Here is a 15,841-nt window from a genome sequence, read left to right on the forward strand (position 1 = left end):
CTGGCAGGAGATCACTGGCTGTAAGCTCAGAGCTGCCAACTCTGACTTCAGTGGGACAAAAAAAGCAATAATTACAGACTGGGATTTAAATGAGTGGATAGGCAGGGCAGCCATAAGCAATAAATCCAAGGTGACTGTCACCTTCAACTCCAAAACCCCCTATTGGTGCATGTTTAAGGTGGATATGTACTCCTCGCGAATAATTGTTCAATTTCTCCAGCTGGCAAGGCAGAGAACACAATTTGTTCTGTCGGGACATTTCGTGTATACACACATTTCGTATACACAGCTCCTTAAAGAGAAAGAAAAAAAACGAATGTTTACATGTTCCACATAATCCACACCATCAGCTGGAGAACACCATGTGAAAAAAAACAACAACCCAGAGCTTCCAAACCATGATTATAGGAAAAAAATGAATTTTTTTCTTGCAGCCTTGGGAGAGAGAAAGCACAATACACTGCACACTAAACTAATCATAATTTCACCTACAAAGGTCAATAAGGGCACTATAACAACAGAAATAATGTTTAATGAACAGAGGAAACCAAAGTAGCTCTTTGAGGAAAGCAGTGCATGCCTGTAAAGAAAAGTACAGCCTACTGTAAAACATGGTGGAGGAACTACTTTAGAAATAAATGTATCAACAAGAAATAACACAACTTGAAGAAGTCATTTCATATAAAACATGATTCCAAGTGTGAGAAAACAAACTAATCAAGTGCAATAATCAGCTATATCCAAATTCTCCCACTCTGCTAAGTCTTCGAAGCTCTCGTATTTTATTTGAATTGCATATGTATCAATCTGTTGTCTTCCTCTCACAGTTTAAGCAGTGGGGTTGTGCTGGTAGATGACATTGGCCTCTGGATGGGAAGATGTTGGAATACTTGGACACAATCTGACCGAAGGAAAGCTTCAAAACACCGATAATTAATTTTCTTCTCTCAATGTCTTGTGTCTATTTTCTTGGGTCCTGTTTTAATCTGTATTTTTTTTTTTTACCTGATTAGACGTGATGTTGGACAAAGCACTTAAACACAAACAGATCAATGGTTTTAATGTGGTTTTTCAGGTAAGATTTTCTGGTTTCTGAAATTTTTTTTTTAGATTATATAAAGAAGGTCAGAATCTCCTATTAAGAGAATTAAAAAAAAAACTTAAATTAACTTATTTCAGATTGACAAAATAACTTCAAACCAGCTATTCTTTGTACTTTTCTTGACCATGTCCGTCACAATGCACTGTTCCGCTTTCCCTCGTTGCAGAGATCTCTGCATGTCTCCACCAGAGAGCAGCAGTGGATGAGAAATGATGAGTCTGGGACGAGCCAGGAAGAGAAAAACCAGTTTACTGTAAACAACAGTAAACAATAGACCTCAAAGGGTTTGAGAAATGACTGAAAAGACAAAAAACAGCTTTAATTTACTGTAAACGCTAAACATTGGCTTTGTAATACCAATAATCTACTCGTCTAAAAAAAAAAAAAAAAAAAAAAAAAAAAAATTACATCCAATCATTTGTGCTGCGGCGCACAAATGATGTGACAAAACATGCACTAGTAATCTAAGAAGCAAAACAAACATAGTATTTGTGGTTCGCAAAAATTTAAAATGACTGAGAGGAACGTCAATGATAATCTTTTGGGCTTTCTAAGAAAATGTCATAAACGTCAGTCAACAGGATGTCGTAAAAGGCTGCACATGAATTTCTCACATATTTGAGAAAAGGATTGGAGCCAGCGTTACAGAGAAATTCCTCAGGACCTCTGAGAACTCAGTTACAATTGTGTTCATAGTGAAGGGGCACCAGGAGGCCACTTCTCCGGAATGTCTTGGTTTTAGTTGGTTAACAGTATAGATCTGCCTTTTACCGATGTGTTTATAAGTAATGTGGCATGATTTTGAATGTTAAGGCAGTTTCCCATATCTTATCAGCTCAAGATAATGTGTAGAAACAGTATTTGACTCTGGAGCAGCTGTGGTTCAGTTGATTGAGTGAGTCGATTTCCTATCCCAACATTAGTGGTTTGATTTCCATCTCTATCGTGTTGAGTTGTTCCCTTGACATTGAACCCTACGTTTTGCTCAATAGCAATTACAGTTTGAATGTATTTACATGAGCTGAAAAAGGATGTTGATATAGCATAAAGCTGCTGCTGTTGGCCCACATGAAATATTGACACTCTTGACATTTTTTTTTTCTTGTTTGTCATCCTTTCAAATAATGACATGAAATTCCTCCCCATGTTTGTTTGAATGACTGAATGTGACTGTCATAGGACTGTGCCAGGTAGAAAACAAATAACGGTAAACACGCAAAGTGTAAATGAATTTGTTTTCGTTCTGAAGGCAAGGTCAAACGGTTGTGTTGTTCATAGATTGTAAATATTTTTTTCTCATCAAACATTTTCCTTCATTAAGTTTGAGTCTGATTATTGCCACTTGTATGTGCGCAAATACATTTTAAAAGCAGTCACTCGTTTTGCTTGTGTGAATTCCGATGTTAAAGAAAGCCTTAACAAATGCCTCGGGAGACATTACATAAGAGTGTGTGTCGCTCATAGAGGAACGTAGAATTCTTTGGACTGAGGGTTTTTTGTCCTGCTGCCCTTTTCTTTTTTTTTCTCTCACATTCATCTCATTCCATGTTTTCTTCTGGCAGTTCACCCTCCATCCACTATCATGCGAGATACACGTTTCACTCACTTGTCCATGAGGCCTGTTAACTCACCTGCCATGGTTTGTGAAGCAGATCAACACACTGGGAAATCATAGAGACTAGATCTTGGAGCGGCAAGGTAAAATTACATGTCAAGGGGCTTTTGAAAAAGCCACAATTGAAATTGACAAGATAATACAGTGTTTTCTGTAGTGCCCTAAGCCCCCTGTGTTATTTTTTTCTTGGAATGGCTTCATGCAGATGTACAACAAACTGAGCGGGAGTAAAGAATCACAAGATCACCATGAGACCGAGCAGAATAAATTGCTCTCTACTCAGTTGTCTTAGCACGCTTCTTGTGTTTTCCGTCAATGGCCTGGTATGACCATATATCCCATTCAAGAGAATCATGTTCTTCTCTGGTCTTTAGTCATTATACACATTGTGTTTGTCTTTTAATCTTTTACTCTGAGGTCTGCTGAATCTTTACTGCTCTGAATCAGCAGGTGCCCAGATAGCAAAAAGCCATTTCAACCAAATGTGGTGAATGTGAGTTCACTGTATTCGGATTTCTTCTTGACCTACAAAGCACTGACATACGGTATTTTACACTGCAGAAATCTAGGTTGGAGGTCGATGTCAGAGGATCTTTAGTGGCGGGTTTAATTGCTCTTGTAATCCACGGCAGTGATCCAGTGGGTGGAAGAACATTGTGTCCTCGAACTCAGGACTCAGGTTATATAAACATCTACAGATCAAAGAGCTCCCTGCAGGCTTTTTCTCACACAGCACTGGAGGGTTAATGAAGGAATAAGTATTCTGGTCAAACAACCATGAAATGTAGCAGCAGCATCAAATGGGCTCAGTGAAGAGTTGATGTGATTTGATTTACATCATGAAGTTATCAGAAAGCAACAAGTAGGACAAATGTGGAAGTCAAGGGTGGTTGCCTTTTCACAACATCTTTCTTCATGATTTTTGAAACATATCTTTATCAAAAAAAACAAATATATGTAATGTGGTCGAATAAAATCATCAATTACCTCATTGAACACGTTTTTTTAGAAAATAACGCACTGTAAGTACAATGGAGACTAAATACAATCATATAATAATCTTTGGTTTAAAGCTAAAAGTGGAATAGTTCTTTACATAGACTTTTATTCAAAATGTTTGCGCAGCCTCTGACTGGTATGAGACCATCTGTGCATCTCAACAGCTGTGAACAATAAAAACATTTAATGCTGAACACATTAAGGAGTGTAACATTTAATGAAAGAGTAACTAGTCAGCATGAGACAAATCAAGCTGGTGATGGCATTTGCCAGGCTTAATATTGTTCAATGATGGGGGCTCATATGCCCACAGGTCTGACATAATGTTTATGATTTCAGCAGAACACATTCAAACTCATTCAACACAATCATATATATTTAGGGTTTTCAGAAGGAAGCAGCAATGTGATTGACAGAAGCCATAAGTGATGGCAGTAAATATCGCAGAAATGTTGGAGTTTGGCGCTACACTGCTAACAAAGCTATGACAAGAGTCAGTGTCCATATAACTGTCACTGTTGTTTTATTGTGAACGTAAAAGTAGTCTTTAGGATCGATAAAAAATCGTGACATTTTAAGACCAAGATAGTCCCAAAGCTTTGCACTTAATAACACCTTTTATATCCTGGGACAGCGGCACAAAGGAGGGGTTTGTTGTTTCTGCTTCTGTCCTGCTGCTAATCTCAGGCTAACAGCTGTGCACAGTCCACTCGCAGTACAATTTACGTAACCTGTTTGAAGGTTCCAGGACATTTTTGCCCCCTAAAACAACAAAAACACAGACATGACAGCCAAGTTCACCCGGCAGAGACGTGGCCTCTCTTGTGTAAACAAAACTTACTTAACAGATGATAACAAAAAATGTTACATGATAAAACAAACAAAATATTGTGGCTTTCAGAACGAACCTTCCTCATGACATAAAACCATTCCTCATGTTCACTTCAATAATCTTTTTTTTTTCAGTAATGAAATGGTGCATAGTGCTGCAAATGAAGTGTGTTTCACAGGGAGTGGGGCTTTTTCATTTGAACACCCTTAATCCACCACTGGCATGTAGAAAATCATTTATTTTCTGTGGGCAGTGCAATTATTATTTCATGGAAAGACTACGCTGTCACATGTATGAAGTGGATCATGTATTTGAAGGAGATTGGTGTAAGCATATGTTTTACAAGCAACCCGACCAACCAGAGAATGTATTGGAGTGAGAAACCACAACGCAAACCCACCCACATTAAAAAGTGGTCATCATCTGATTTAATCCAGATTATCCCAAACCGCAAACTCACTGCTTTCTGCGCCTGTCTTGTCTTGTGCAGGCTATTTTAAGCTCATATAAACTTCAGTGTATTGCTACAGGGAAGACGAGAAAGCCTGTGCTGCAATGTGACAGTGCTGCCGTCCCTAAGTGAAGTTGCTTCTTTGTTTGTTGCACGCACGCACGCACGCACGCACGCACGCACGCACGCACGCACGCACGCACACGCACACACGCACACACACACACACACACACACGCACACGCACACACACACACACACACACACACACGAGGGGCTAAACTTGGGCAACACACACACGTGTGACATCCGCCTGAAGATCTCACGTGGAGGAGATGATGGGTTGGAGTTGGAGTAAAAAAATTCTGTCCAGAGCTCATACAGGCACAGCAGCCTTTGACATGTGTATTCACACATGTGGAACAAATCAGGCTTCTGCATCAGATCTAGTAGTGACATGGTCCTCGTCTGCAGGACCTCCTATGGTGCACTGGCATGTTTTTACTACATTTTACACATTCAAATCCCACTCAGGACGGCGGTCGCTGCGACCTATGCTTGGGGTTGGAGTTTGGCGGCGAGCACCTGGTCACCTCCATAACCCATGTACCCTGTGGAAAGATTACATGGGTCTACCACCTGCGACGTCTAACATGGGGGAGCTGTGCATTGCTCAGTGTGAGATCGCAAAGCCGTGCGGCAATGTGGACCCCTGCAGCAGAAAGAGGATTTTGGGACATGGATCGTTATTTCACTGGGGAAAAGCTGGTGCGGGAGGTTGAGTGGTACCGAATAGATATAGTTGGGCTCACCTCCACACACAACACTGGCTCTGGAACCATACACTTTGATATGAGATGGTCTCTTTCCTTGTCAAGTTGCCCAGGGTAAGGCTCAAGGTCGCGGGGAGGAAAACCCTCACTGTTGTTTGTGCTTATGCACAAAACAGCAGCTCAGTTTTCGGCCTTCTCGGAGCGAGTAGCGAAGGTCCTTGAAAGGGCACCACTAACAATATCAGCCCTGCTTTTGGCTGTTCAAATGAAAGCCAGGTACTGCTGTATGGTTTTGTGTCAGAATACCAAAGCATACCTATAAAAACGCTGACCCTTGGCCATAACTGACATAGAGATCACTTTCACAAAATAATACATCTGTCCCTATGCTCTGCTGCTCAGGAACAAAGGTTGAAGATGTGATAAGACCTCATATTAAGGCTGTGCCATCAGGGTTACCAGCGTTTACAGTGTGATACAGCGGTCCTGATATGAAAATGGGCCAACAACAGTCAGAAAAGTGAACAGCGTATTCAGGTTTATTGTCTTATGAATGACCAATCAGCCACAGATGGTTTCTCTCCGTGGCCATGTGTTACCTCATCAGTCAGTTGAACATGGTTCAAGGAGGGTTATATAACAGGCTGGGACACTTTACTCTTTGACCATATGATATGCTGTGTGGGCAACTGTAACATTTTCACTACCAGTAGGGAAAGACAGCATTTTTTTTTTTTTAGAGTGAGCCTCCATACATTGAACATAATCTATTCATCCATTATGTTTTTGAAAGTGAATTGACTTTTTTATTTTTTATTTACATCATTTTACTATTTTGTATCACTTTGTAGACTTCATAAGTTTCAGAATTTCAGGTCTGGAAAAGCAATCGGTATCATAATACAGACTGACTTGTCATCATGTTCATACCATGATCTATATTTTTTGGGCAAAAATGTTTTTGGCACTCAGGGCAGATACATACATGAATCAATAACAAATCATTTCTCTTACCTTAAAGGACTTATACACCCTATATAGTACTCTTTCATTCATGGTATCTTCACTGATTTCCAGATATATCACAGCACAGCTGTTTGCAACAATAAACTCCACAATATCTGTTCAGAGATGTTTCCTGAAATGCTCAGTAATTGTGAATATGCTATTCCACTGGGTTACTACAGGTCCTGCAATATGCTGTGTGGCACGTCTGCTTAAAATCTGAGCTATTATATATAATCAGAATATTTTCATTTTGGAGTCGCTAAAATAACTTTTTATGAATGGAATTCTTCAAGTTTAATGTTAAGGATTTCTTTTAGAGACCGACACATCATTGACCCAACATGGGGAAGTTTATTTCACAGTAAAATATCGAATATATCTTGACTTTCTCGGCTATATTCACATCTAATTTCTTCATAAGTTTCCCCCACTTTGAGCAGGATGCCAGCCAGAATTCCAGTCCATTATTTGAACATTTGGATATTTGTCTCTGGTCAAGCTTCCTTTTTTTGGACGCCATTATTTCCCCATGCTTCTCTGCTATTTTAAGACTGCACTCAATTATCTGATGTAGCCCCAGGAAGAGAAAGTGAAGGCACGTAGTGTACCATAGGATCCACATCCCTTTTCAGGAAATGTCACAAACAGAAAACTAAAAAAACAACCCTTTTTCTTTAAATTTACAAAGCATGAGCCTTGCAAAGCCCCTGTGTCGGTGAGATTCCAAGTTATCAGGTGAGCGCATTCATAACCCTTGAACTGTGGGTCTATAGTGCCACTGTAATCACCTCAGACACCTGTACATACACTAAACGCCACCATGCAGCAAACACAAAAACCTGTTATCTTGACTTCCACATATGCAAAAAAAAAAACAGCCGCATTCATGCATTTAAAAAGAAAAAAATAACGAGTTGATACTCACACAACTTCTCACATTGTACCTGCCAATTTAGGCAGGTACAAGTTATGAGCAGCGCCATCCCTGTATTTAGGGGTCAAAACACAGAAAATACAGGGGCTGTTTCCAAATTAATGGGTCAAGGAAATGTGGTCTACAAGCCAACTGCCAAAGACCTGTACTGGCACTCCCACGTTCTGTACATGCAACACAACTTAACAAATCCATCAATCAAAAACTGAAAACAAAAAAAAACTTAGCAAATGAAACAGGCTATGGGAGTTTTTCTACTAAATGTAATATATTGTTTAACTTCATCAAAATCACATCAATAAGTCTATTTCACGCTGGAGCTAAACACATTCATTAAAATGTTGTCTTTCTGGCAGCAGATGAGCACAGCATGTGCAGCTATTTTTAGATCTGAAAAGTGGAAATCATAATCCCCCTCATCTCATGCCCCATGGTGTTACCTCGGCTAAACTGTCCGTCTCGCCTGTCCCCTCCGTCTGGTGACGTTCACTGATGAAACCCCCTAACGTGCTGCACGGGACAACTGATGTGATGTCAGTTCACATGATGTTTAATGTTGTGTTGCTAGAAAACTAACCAATTACTTAAATAATTCGAACAGCTAAATACAAAAAAAGCCCCAGGCAAATTTCAATTACCACACACGCACACACACACCCACACACAAACTCACAAAACCTGTTAACCACCTCTTTCACAGAAGAAAAGCAAATAAAAGTTGGCCGTCGTGTAAACAACCGCTATGAGATTTTTTTTTTTTTTGTTTTATTTGCCTCACTCCACCCATTGCACGGCATGCAGTTCTCCAAGGTTAAAGACAGACATCCGCAACTGGATCTTCCACTCCACAGAGCCAGAGCCATAATAAGTTTATTCTTCGGTCACAAATCACTCCACGCTGCGTGTTTAGTAGGTGTGCCAAGTTGCTGAAGAGTGACGCAGGATTGTAGGCATACCTTCCACACAGCTAGAGTTTCAGAGGACTTACCCCCTTAAGCCCAGTGTTTTCCTATGCCGGAAAGCTGATTAGGCTGACAACAAAGCTGCCGATTTTTGATAGGCAACAACTTTCAATGTGGAGTTCAAAGTGCACGCAGTAGCTTGCGCTGAGTAAATGCTGGTCATCTAAGGCGATGCCGCCTAACACCTTGTAATTCTTCCTGCTTGTGAAGGTCTTTGACGCTTGAATCTCTGTGGCAACCGAATACAGAGCGGTCGCCGATGTCACCAGTTGGATGGCAACCAGGCCAAAAACCTCAACTAAACTGCTTAATAGTGACCCCTGTGACTGCTCTGACGCAGGCAAAAGGAAGTGTGCAATCTTTGTGTTCAAGCACACTTGTGAAACCAAAGTAAAAACTGCAATGCCTGGTCTCTTGCCACTTTCCTGTGGAATAATTTAGCCTCAACTGTCAGAAACAATACAGATCCGGGGGGGGGGGGGGTTGACTTATAGCTGCATATCTGTATGATCCATTTGCAACAAGCAAAATGCAAAGAATAGAGGTTTTATTTTCAGACTTATACAGTAAACTCTAAAGTAAAAACTAGTGGCGAGACCAATAATAGGGAAAGTGTGTAGTGTGAGCACCAGTGTGGACGTTACATATCATGTCCCTCTTTGGCCATTAAACTTCATGGAGATGTTTTCCTGCAACAGCTATGCCATCAGAGCTGATCTTTACTTCAGATTAGCATTTGATGCGAGCTGTACTAACTTGCAATGAAATTGGCTTTTACTTCTTTAACTGAGGCGTCACTGCAGCCTCTCAACATTCAAACATGACAGACGTATCAGTGCAAGGTAATAGTTGGCAGGTGTTTAAGTGTGTATAATGTGTAGCGTCCAAATGTGAAAGTGTCAGTGATTAAAGCATTCGGTCAGTCAACAGTGACCTCGTCATCCAGTCATGATGCGATACTTAACTGATCAATGCTATAACCTTGATCACTCAAAGATAATCACAAATGAAGATATTGACAGATATTGCATGTGTATATATATATTTTTCACCACAGCCATTACCTGGGAACCAATTAATTAACAATTCATCAGTCTCACCGGTGATCTGATCACAAAGCTTAAATAAGTCCACAATGGGGATTTGTTTTTCCTTTTAATTTCTGGTCACTCGAGGGTTTACCTATTTGTGAAGCTCAAATGTTATTGTATTTAATAGTTGCGTACAATTACTACTCTACACTTCTTTTCTCTATCTATAATACTACATGGACTTACTTAAAGAGATACCCCGGTTCTTTAAAATGTTCTGTCTTGTGTTGCTCGCTTCACTGCCTCTCAGCTGTAATATACAAAATAAGGAAGCGAGTCTCACATCAGCAGCTGGAAGTATTTTTCCTAATCAAATTGCATAACAAAGAATGACCCGTAAAATACGTTCTTAGCGTTCAGTGCTATATGATTCATGCTTTTCATCACACTGCTTCCTTTTTTTTTTTTTTTTGTACAGCTTTCAGTAAAATGCATATTACACTTCCTTTTCCGCACGTGAGTACATTCTCTCCAGTAAATTCAGGTTTTCACGTGCCTCTTGCTTGGACCTTCACTGGCATAATAAGGCAATACCTTGGACCTTGGTCCAATGTAAGCCCTTAAACCATTAACTCAATAGAGAAATACACTAAATGAACACAACACAAGATTTTACCACAATGAATGCCTTTATTGTCCAAGACAGTTAACACACAGGTATACAAGAGAGCTTTTGCAATAACAAAATAAGTCTGCATCAAGAGGACAAAACATTTAAAGTGGTAACATGGAATGTACTTGCTTCCATTTTTAAACAGTCTTTTTAAAATAAATAGTCTTTATAGTCTTTGTAGCTAGTGTTCAAATCAAGATATTCTCTCGGTTGAGTCAATTTTCAGGAATGAAAAGGAAAAGACATTCAATGGAAACAAAACCAGTGACAAAGAAATCATCTTCTCAACTTTGCAAAAGTCTTCTGTTTATAGGCAAAAAGTACAAGGTAGAACAACTGTTGAAAAAAAAAAGGCAAATCCCTTCTTCTAGAGCAAAATCAGCATCCACCAAAAGGTATAAATCCAAGTGCCTGGTGGACACAATCCGTATTTGTTACCAGGGTCTTAAGTGATACCAATATAAACAAATAAATGTCCTTGTCAGATGCTTTTACGTTGTCAATTGCTACAAGGCTGCTGACCCAGCCAGCAAAGGTCAGCTTCCCCACTAATTGTGCTGTGCTTTTGGGGAATGGCAGTCCAAACGAGACCCAAAAACAAAACAAAACAAAAAAATTGTATCACAGGTAAAGCACCACAACAGGGTCCTAGCTAACTACAACAGCTTCACTTTTCTCTGCCTCGCTCTTTCTCTCTCAGAGAGAACTTAATAAAGAAACTTTTCTGTACCAGAGGAGGAGAGGGGAAGGAAAATCCTGGGACGCTACAGGAGTTCCTGTGTTTGTCGAGAGACATTTCTCCTACCATGTACAACAAAGAAAAGGAGGAGTCTCAGAAAAGTGCTCGGAAGGGCCCCGGCAGCCCCATCCTCTGGCAGGTATGCGAGAGAGCAGGAACGGACACGCAGACTCTCCTCTGACTCAGAGGCGCCGGAGGTTTCCACCAAGCAGACCCCTTACTAGGCACAACGATAATGCACCTTGGGGCAGCAGGGTTTCAAGCTCAATGAGCTTTTTTCCATGCTGGAGATTCAGAACATACGGCTCCGGTGAGACCTCAATCAGTACTATGGTCCTCCAGCTGGGAGATGATCGTGATCAGGTTCTGGAGTCCAAAGATGAATCCACTGTCCTGGCCTTCGTGCACCACACTGTCCTCTCCATAGTGTCGACAGGTGGTGTGAGCAAAGTCAATCATGCGCACATCCACCGCAGGGCTGCTGGCTTCCCCTGTGCCGTGGCCTGAACGACTGCTGCTCCCTCCAGCCCCACCGGCACCGCCACCAGCTGAGGAAGACCGGGGGAAACCGAAAGCCCCTCCCTCCGCCTCTTCCTCCTCGTCCTCATCGTCGTCAGATGGCTCATCCTCATCACCTTCTTCCCCACCTCGATGCCTCGGCCGGGTCGGAGTCCTGGGAGGGTCTCCATCATAGATAATGAGCAGGGAGCTGGAGTAGAAGCGGTAGGACTCGCAGGCTTCGAGGCCCGCTTGCATTTCGCGGAGCCTGCGCAGCACTGGGGACAGGAGCTCGTGACGCAGGCGACAGCCATCATGGAAAAACTGGTAGAGAGCCTCCTTGAAGCCTACAAGGGTCAGCTTACGCCCATGGTACTTATTCATGAACATCAACTGGCCTGAGTCGGGCTGGTACACCTGCAGAGATTAAAGAGCATCATGAGAACAGCAGCTCAACTTGTACAGCAAACAACAAAATGACCTCAATGGTAAGAATATAGTTCCACATCTATATTTACCTGCATGCCACAAAGTCGCACCCCGATAGATGCAGAGGTGCTCTGCTGACACTTGCGGATCTGATTAGCTTTCTTCTCTTCTGATGCATCGTCGCCATGTTGGCGAGTTCCCATCTTCAAGTCTAAGACGCACGGCACTTTGTAAAGCCATGTCAGGTTTTCCAAAAGGATGAATTCTGTGAAAGTCGGTCAAGGATCACACAGCAACACAAGAGATATTCTATACATGCTCAAATTGAGGACTAACACACCAACTTTGTTGTGTCCTGAAGAATAAAGTACTTTGAGAAAGGATACTGTATTGGTTACGGTGCTTTGCATTCTCTTTCATCCTTTGTAGATGCTGCTGGTGACATTTCAGACTCCATGGGTTGTGTTTGATCTGTGGAACCACGTTGCCTTTCTCCAGGCTGAAGTACAAAACCTCTGCCTGCTGCTGCTGTACCTCGTCGCGGTTATAGCTATTAAAGGCAAAAGACAGAACAACGTCACCTTGCATACTGGGAACACACGATAACAGCAGCAATAAAGATAATATCAAATTACGCGTGGGTGTCTTCCTGTCATTAAGTTGCATCCTCACCTCATGATCTTGTCTTCCTTTCGGCTGTGTCGAGTTCTGTCTTTGCTGTAGTTGTCGTTCTCCAGAAGCAGGGGAGACTGCTTCTTGTTGCTCCACTTCAGAATCTTGCTCTTGGGCTCGCAGTCTGTTGAGGGGTCTTTGTTTTCCAGGTCCCCTGATTCGCTGTGAAGCGGGTAGGCAATGAGACACAGGTTGCCTTCCCCATCCTCTTCAAAACTGACAGACACCACACCTGAGGGAGAATGAGAAAGACAGCATGATTATTGACACTTGAGAAATGCTTTCAATTAAATCTATTTAAATAACTTCAAAACATTTATGAAAACATCCACGCAAGTTTATGAGACATTAAAAAGAAATTACATATCTAAAATGAATGATTGCATGTGCAAAATGCATTCATTCAATAAAGCAATTAATAGAGATCTGAATGCAGATTTAAATACAAAAATAAAAGTAAATAATTGTAATTTACTTAAAAACATGTTATGTACCAATTAGAATTGAGGAGTGTGAGCAGTAATTGATTATTCAATTTCAAAGTTGTGAGAATACAATCAAGAATAATGGATGTTCTCTCTCAATAATAAAAGAAACCAGGTGTACCTTGACACCAATAGTAATCTGCATTGGGACCTGAAGGTACACACCCCCTCATCTCCCAATAAAACTGCTTTCAACGACTTGATACGGAGTGGGGGAGGTGTTGCACTGAGAATAAACATTACAGCTGCACCGGCTGATACAGATCAACCCCAGGAAGGAAGGACGTGGTTGAAAGCATACAAGGAGAGAAAGTGTCTCAGATTAAAAGCACCCAAGATAAAGAAATAGATTCCAAGTACGAGTAGCCATCCATTTATTGACCAAACAACCTTTTTGTTTTTGAACAGGAGCGGCACACACACTATGGTGTGGTGTTACCGAGTGTTAAACGAAGGGCATGAGGACACTGCATGTAATCATTTTTCTACAGCCAACACGTGATGCCTTGTCCATTGACATCATCATCATCACACAAGAAGCCCCGCCTCTGAAAATTGCACTGATGTTCTCTGCAGAGTCATCACACTACAGCGGTGTCTGTGTGGGAAATTATGAGTCACTTTGACTAAATGCGATGGACGAGCTTATAAATCAGGGACAAAGGCTTAACAGTCGGTTTTTTTGTTTGTTTTTTTACAACCTGATAGAACAAACTGAATCAAATCCATCAGCAGGAGTTTGACTGCACTATAGATCTGTATCAATTGCCTTCATTTTATCTGAATCAAAACTTTAAAGTGTCCCATTCTACTCTCTGGTGAGTGCTTTAGGATGTGGCCAATGTGTAACAGTATGTTCTGTGATTTTATGCCAAAGGCCATACTGTTCTGAGTGTTTCATGGATTCAGAAGGAGCAGGCGGCTCAAATAAAGACATTGTTGAACACTGTGTCCTTTGAAAATGAAGGCTTCGAGACTCGTGCTATTCTGTGAAATTAGAGATATGTCTGTGGTGTGAAGCACTCGAAGGCCCCAGAAGTCTGTGGTCTGCTGTCCAAATCTCACTCCATCTATTCAGGCTCTTTTTATAGTTCCATGCTGCATTACTGAGGAGTCAGATAGCACACATGTGTCTGCCTCCGTCAGAGGACTGCCTCAATATGTCTCTATTGGTGTATATATACAGACACCATTGTCTATGGGTGAAACTGTAAGCAGACTGTGGACCTGCTCACAATCAGGGAACATTATATAGCCATTCGAAGTGGGTGTGTGCAGGTGAAAATGTGTGTGATTTGTTTTCTGAAACCAGATCTGATAGAGCTCATCAAATGTTGAATTAGTCCCCAGGTGATGTGTCCCAGTTATTTTAGACCGTCGTGTGCTCAATTTCATGCTGAAACTGTAGAAGCCTTCAAAGCCAGACAGATAAGAGACCTCTGGCTAGTGGTCAGTTCTTCAGACTGGACGCTAGTTGAAACACACTCTTTTACGTCATGATCATAACCAGAAAACACGCAAGCATGTCTGTCAACTGCTGCAACATGACCGACAACGGGCATGGCGTCTTTTGCAGATACCATCTGCATGCAAAACTTGCTAGTAAAGGATTGCACAAACGTGAATACAACCACATTCCTGTCTCGTGCATGCTTGGCATTCTTACCTTTATACTGGGGGGTGAACTTCCTCATCTCCGGAGGAAGGCTCTTGTAGAACTGATGCTCTCGTGGAATGAGGGGCTTGCAGATGGTCTGCTCCCCAAATCGCAGCACGCAGGAGTGGCCTCCCACCTGGTGCACGAAGGGTTCAAGCATCACCCCTTTTGCGGGATAAGGAGTTCCGTCCGCCTGCATGAGGGCTTCCAAAGCGGGACTCATCCTCACTCCGCATCGGACAGCTGACCTGGGCAGACCCACGTCGCACGGGAGGCAAGAGGCACGGCCGCTCGTTTGGCTCCCTATCCTCGGACTGTTCCCGGATGTGTCGCAGGGGGCGCTGCTGCACACCTGCTCAGACCGAGGGCTGGAAAAACAAAAGGCTGAACAGGAAGGGGTCGAGGCAGCGACGAAATCCCTTATTCCGTCCGCTTTCCCGGCTAGAGGTCAAATAAGAACACTCCCTCGGTGTGTGGTATACGCTCCGTGTTTGTATATTCAATAAAGGGCCACTTTCGCAGCCCTTCGAGCTGCTCTTTTTTGTACAGCAGCGTTACGTCAGTCCTCCCCGAGATGTGGCTGTTACCGAAACTGACGAGAAGCAGTGAGCCAACCGAGAAAAACAGCCGAGCAACGAGGCTGTCCCGCCCCTCCACTGAGCCAGCCAATCAGAGCGCCGCAGCTGTCGCTGGGAGGAGTCAGCGCTCCGAGAAGAGGATCAAGCAGATTAAGCAAACAAAGAGGAAGAGGAGAAAACAAGGGGGAGGGGAGAGCAGAAGAAACACGTTACACACAAAAAAAACAACATTCAAGTCTTTATTTTACTTATTTACCATGTAAACTTGCGTTCATTAAACGAAATGCTGATGTTTTCACTAGAGGTAATTTTGTTTTTATTGTCTTGACGTGCAATCAATGTTTTGGGAGCACGTCAACGGAGTAAAACGAAAGCAAGCAGGGAATTCAGTGTTTTTCATGAA

At 42.0% G+C, this 15,841-nt stretch overlaps 1 protein-coding gene across 1 annotated transcript; it reads right to left on the bottom strand.

Moving 5' to 3' along the window:
- Nucleotides 1–10,179: 10,179 nt before the first annotated feature.
- LOC308108605 (inositol hexakisphosphate kinase 2-like) lies at nucleotides 10,180–15,518 on the bottom strand. The gene is made up of 5 exons (XM_080461694.1): nucleotides 14,870–15,518; nucleotides 12,719–12,950; nucleotides 12,433–12,596; nucleotides 12,136–12,311; nucleotides 10,180–12,034 (listed from the first exon to the last, which is right to left on the bottom strand). The coding sequence occupies exons 1-5, from the start codon at nucleotides 15,081–15,083 to the stop codon at nucleotides 11,438–11,440; spliced, it is 1,383 nt and encodes a 460-aa protein (XP_080317820.1). The 5' UTR covers nucleotides 15,084–15,518; the 3' UTR covers nucleotides 10,180–11,437.
- Nucleotides 15,519–15,841: the final 323 nt, after the last annotated feature.

This window comes from Lipophrys pholis, assembly GCF_963383615.2.
Source record: "Lipophrys pholis genome assembly, chromosome: 4".
Classification (NCBI taxonomy): Eukaryota; Metazoa; Chordata; class Actinopteri; order Blenniiformes; family Blenniidae; genus Lipophrys; species Lipophrys pholis.

Coding starts and splice junctions, on each gene's coding strand:
- LOC308108605 (XM_080461694.1), bottom strand. CDS start 15,083: ATGAGTCCCGCTTTGGAAGCCCTCATGCAGGCGGACGGAACTCCTTAT. Junction 12,951..14,869: donor GTTCACCCCCCAGTATAAAG/GTAAGAATGCCA, acceptor ATTCTCCCTCAG/GTGTGGTGTCTGTCAGTTTT. Junction 12,035..12,135: donor TGCGACTTTGTGGCATGCAG/GTAAATATAGAT, acceptor TAATCTCTGCAG/GTGTACCAGCCCGACTCAGG.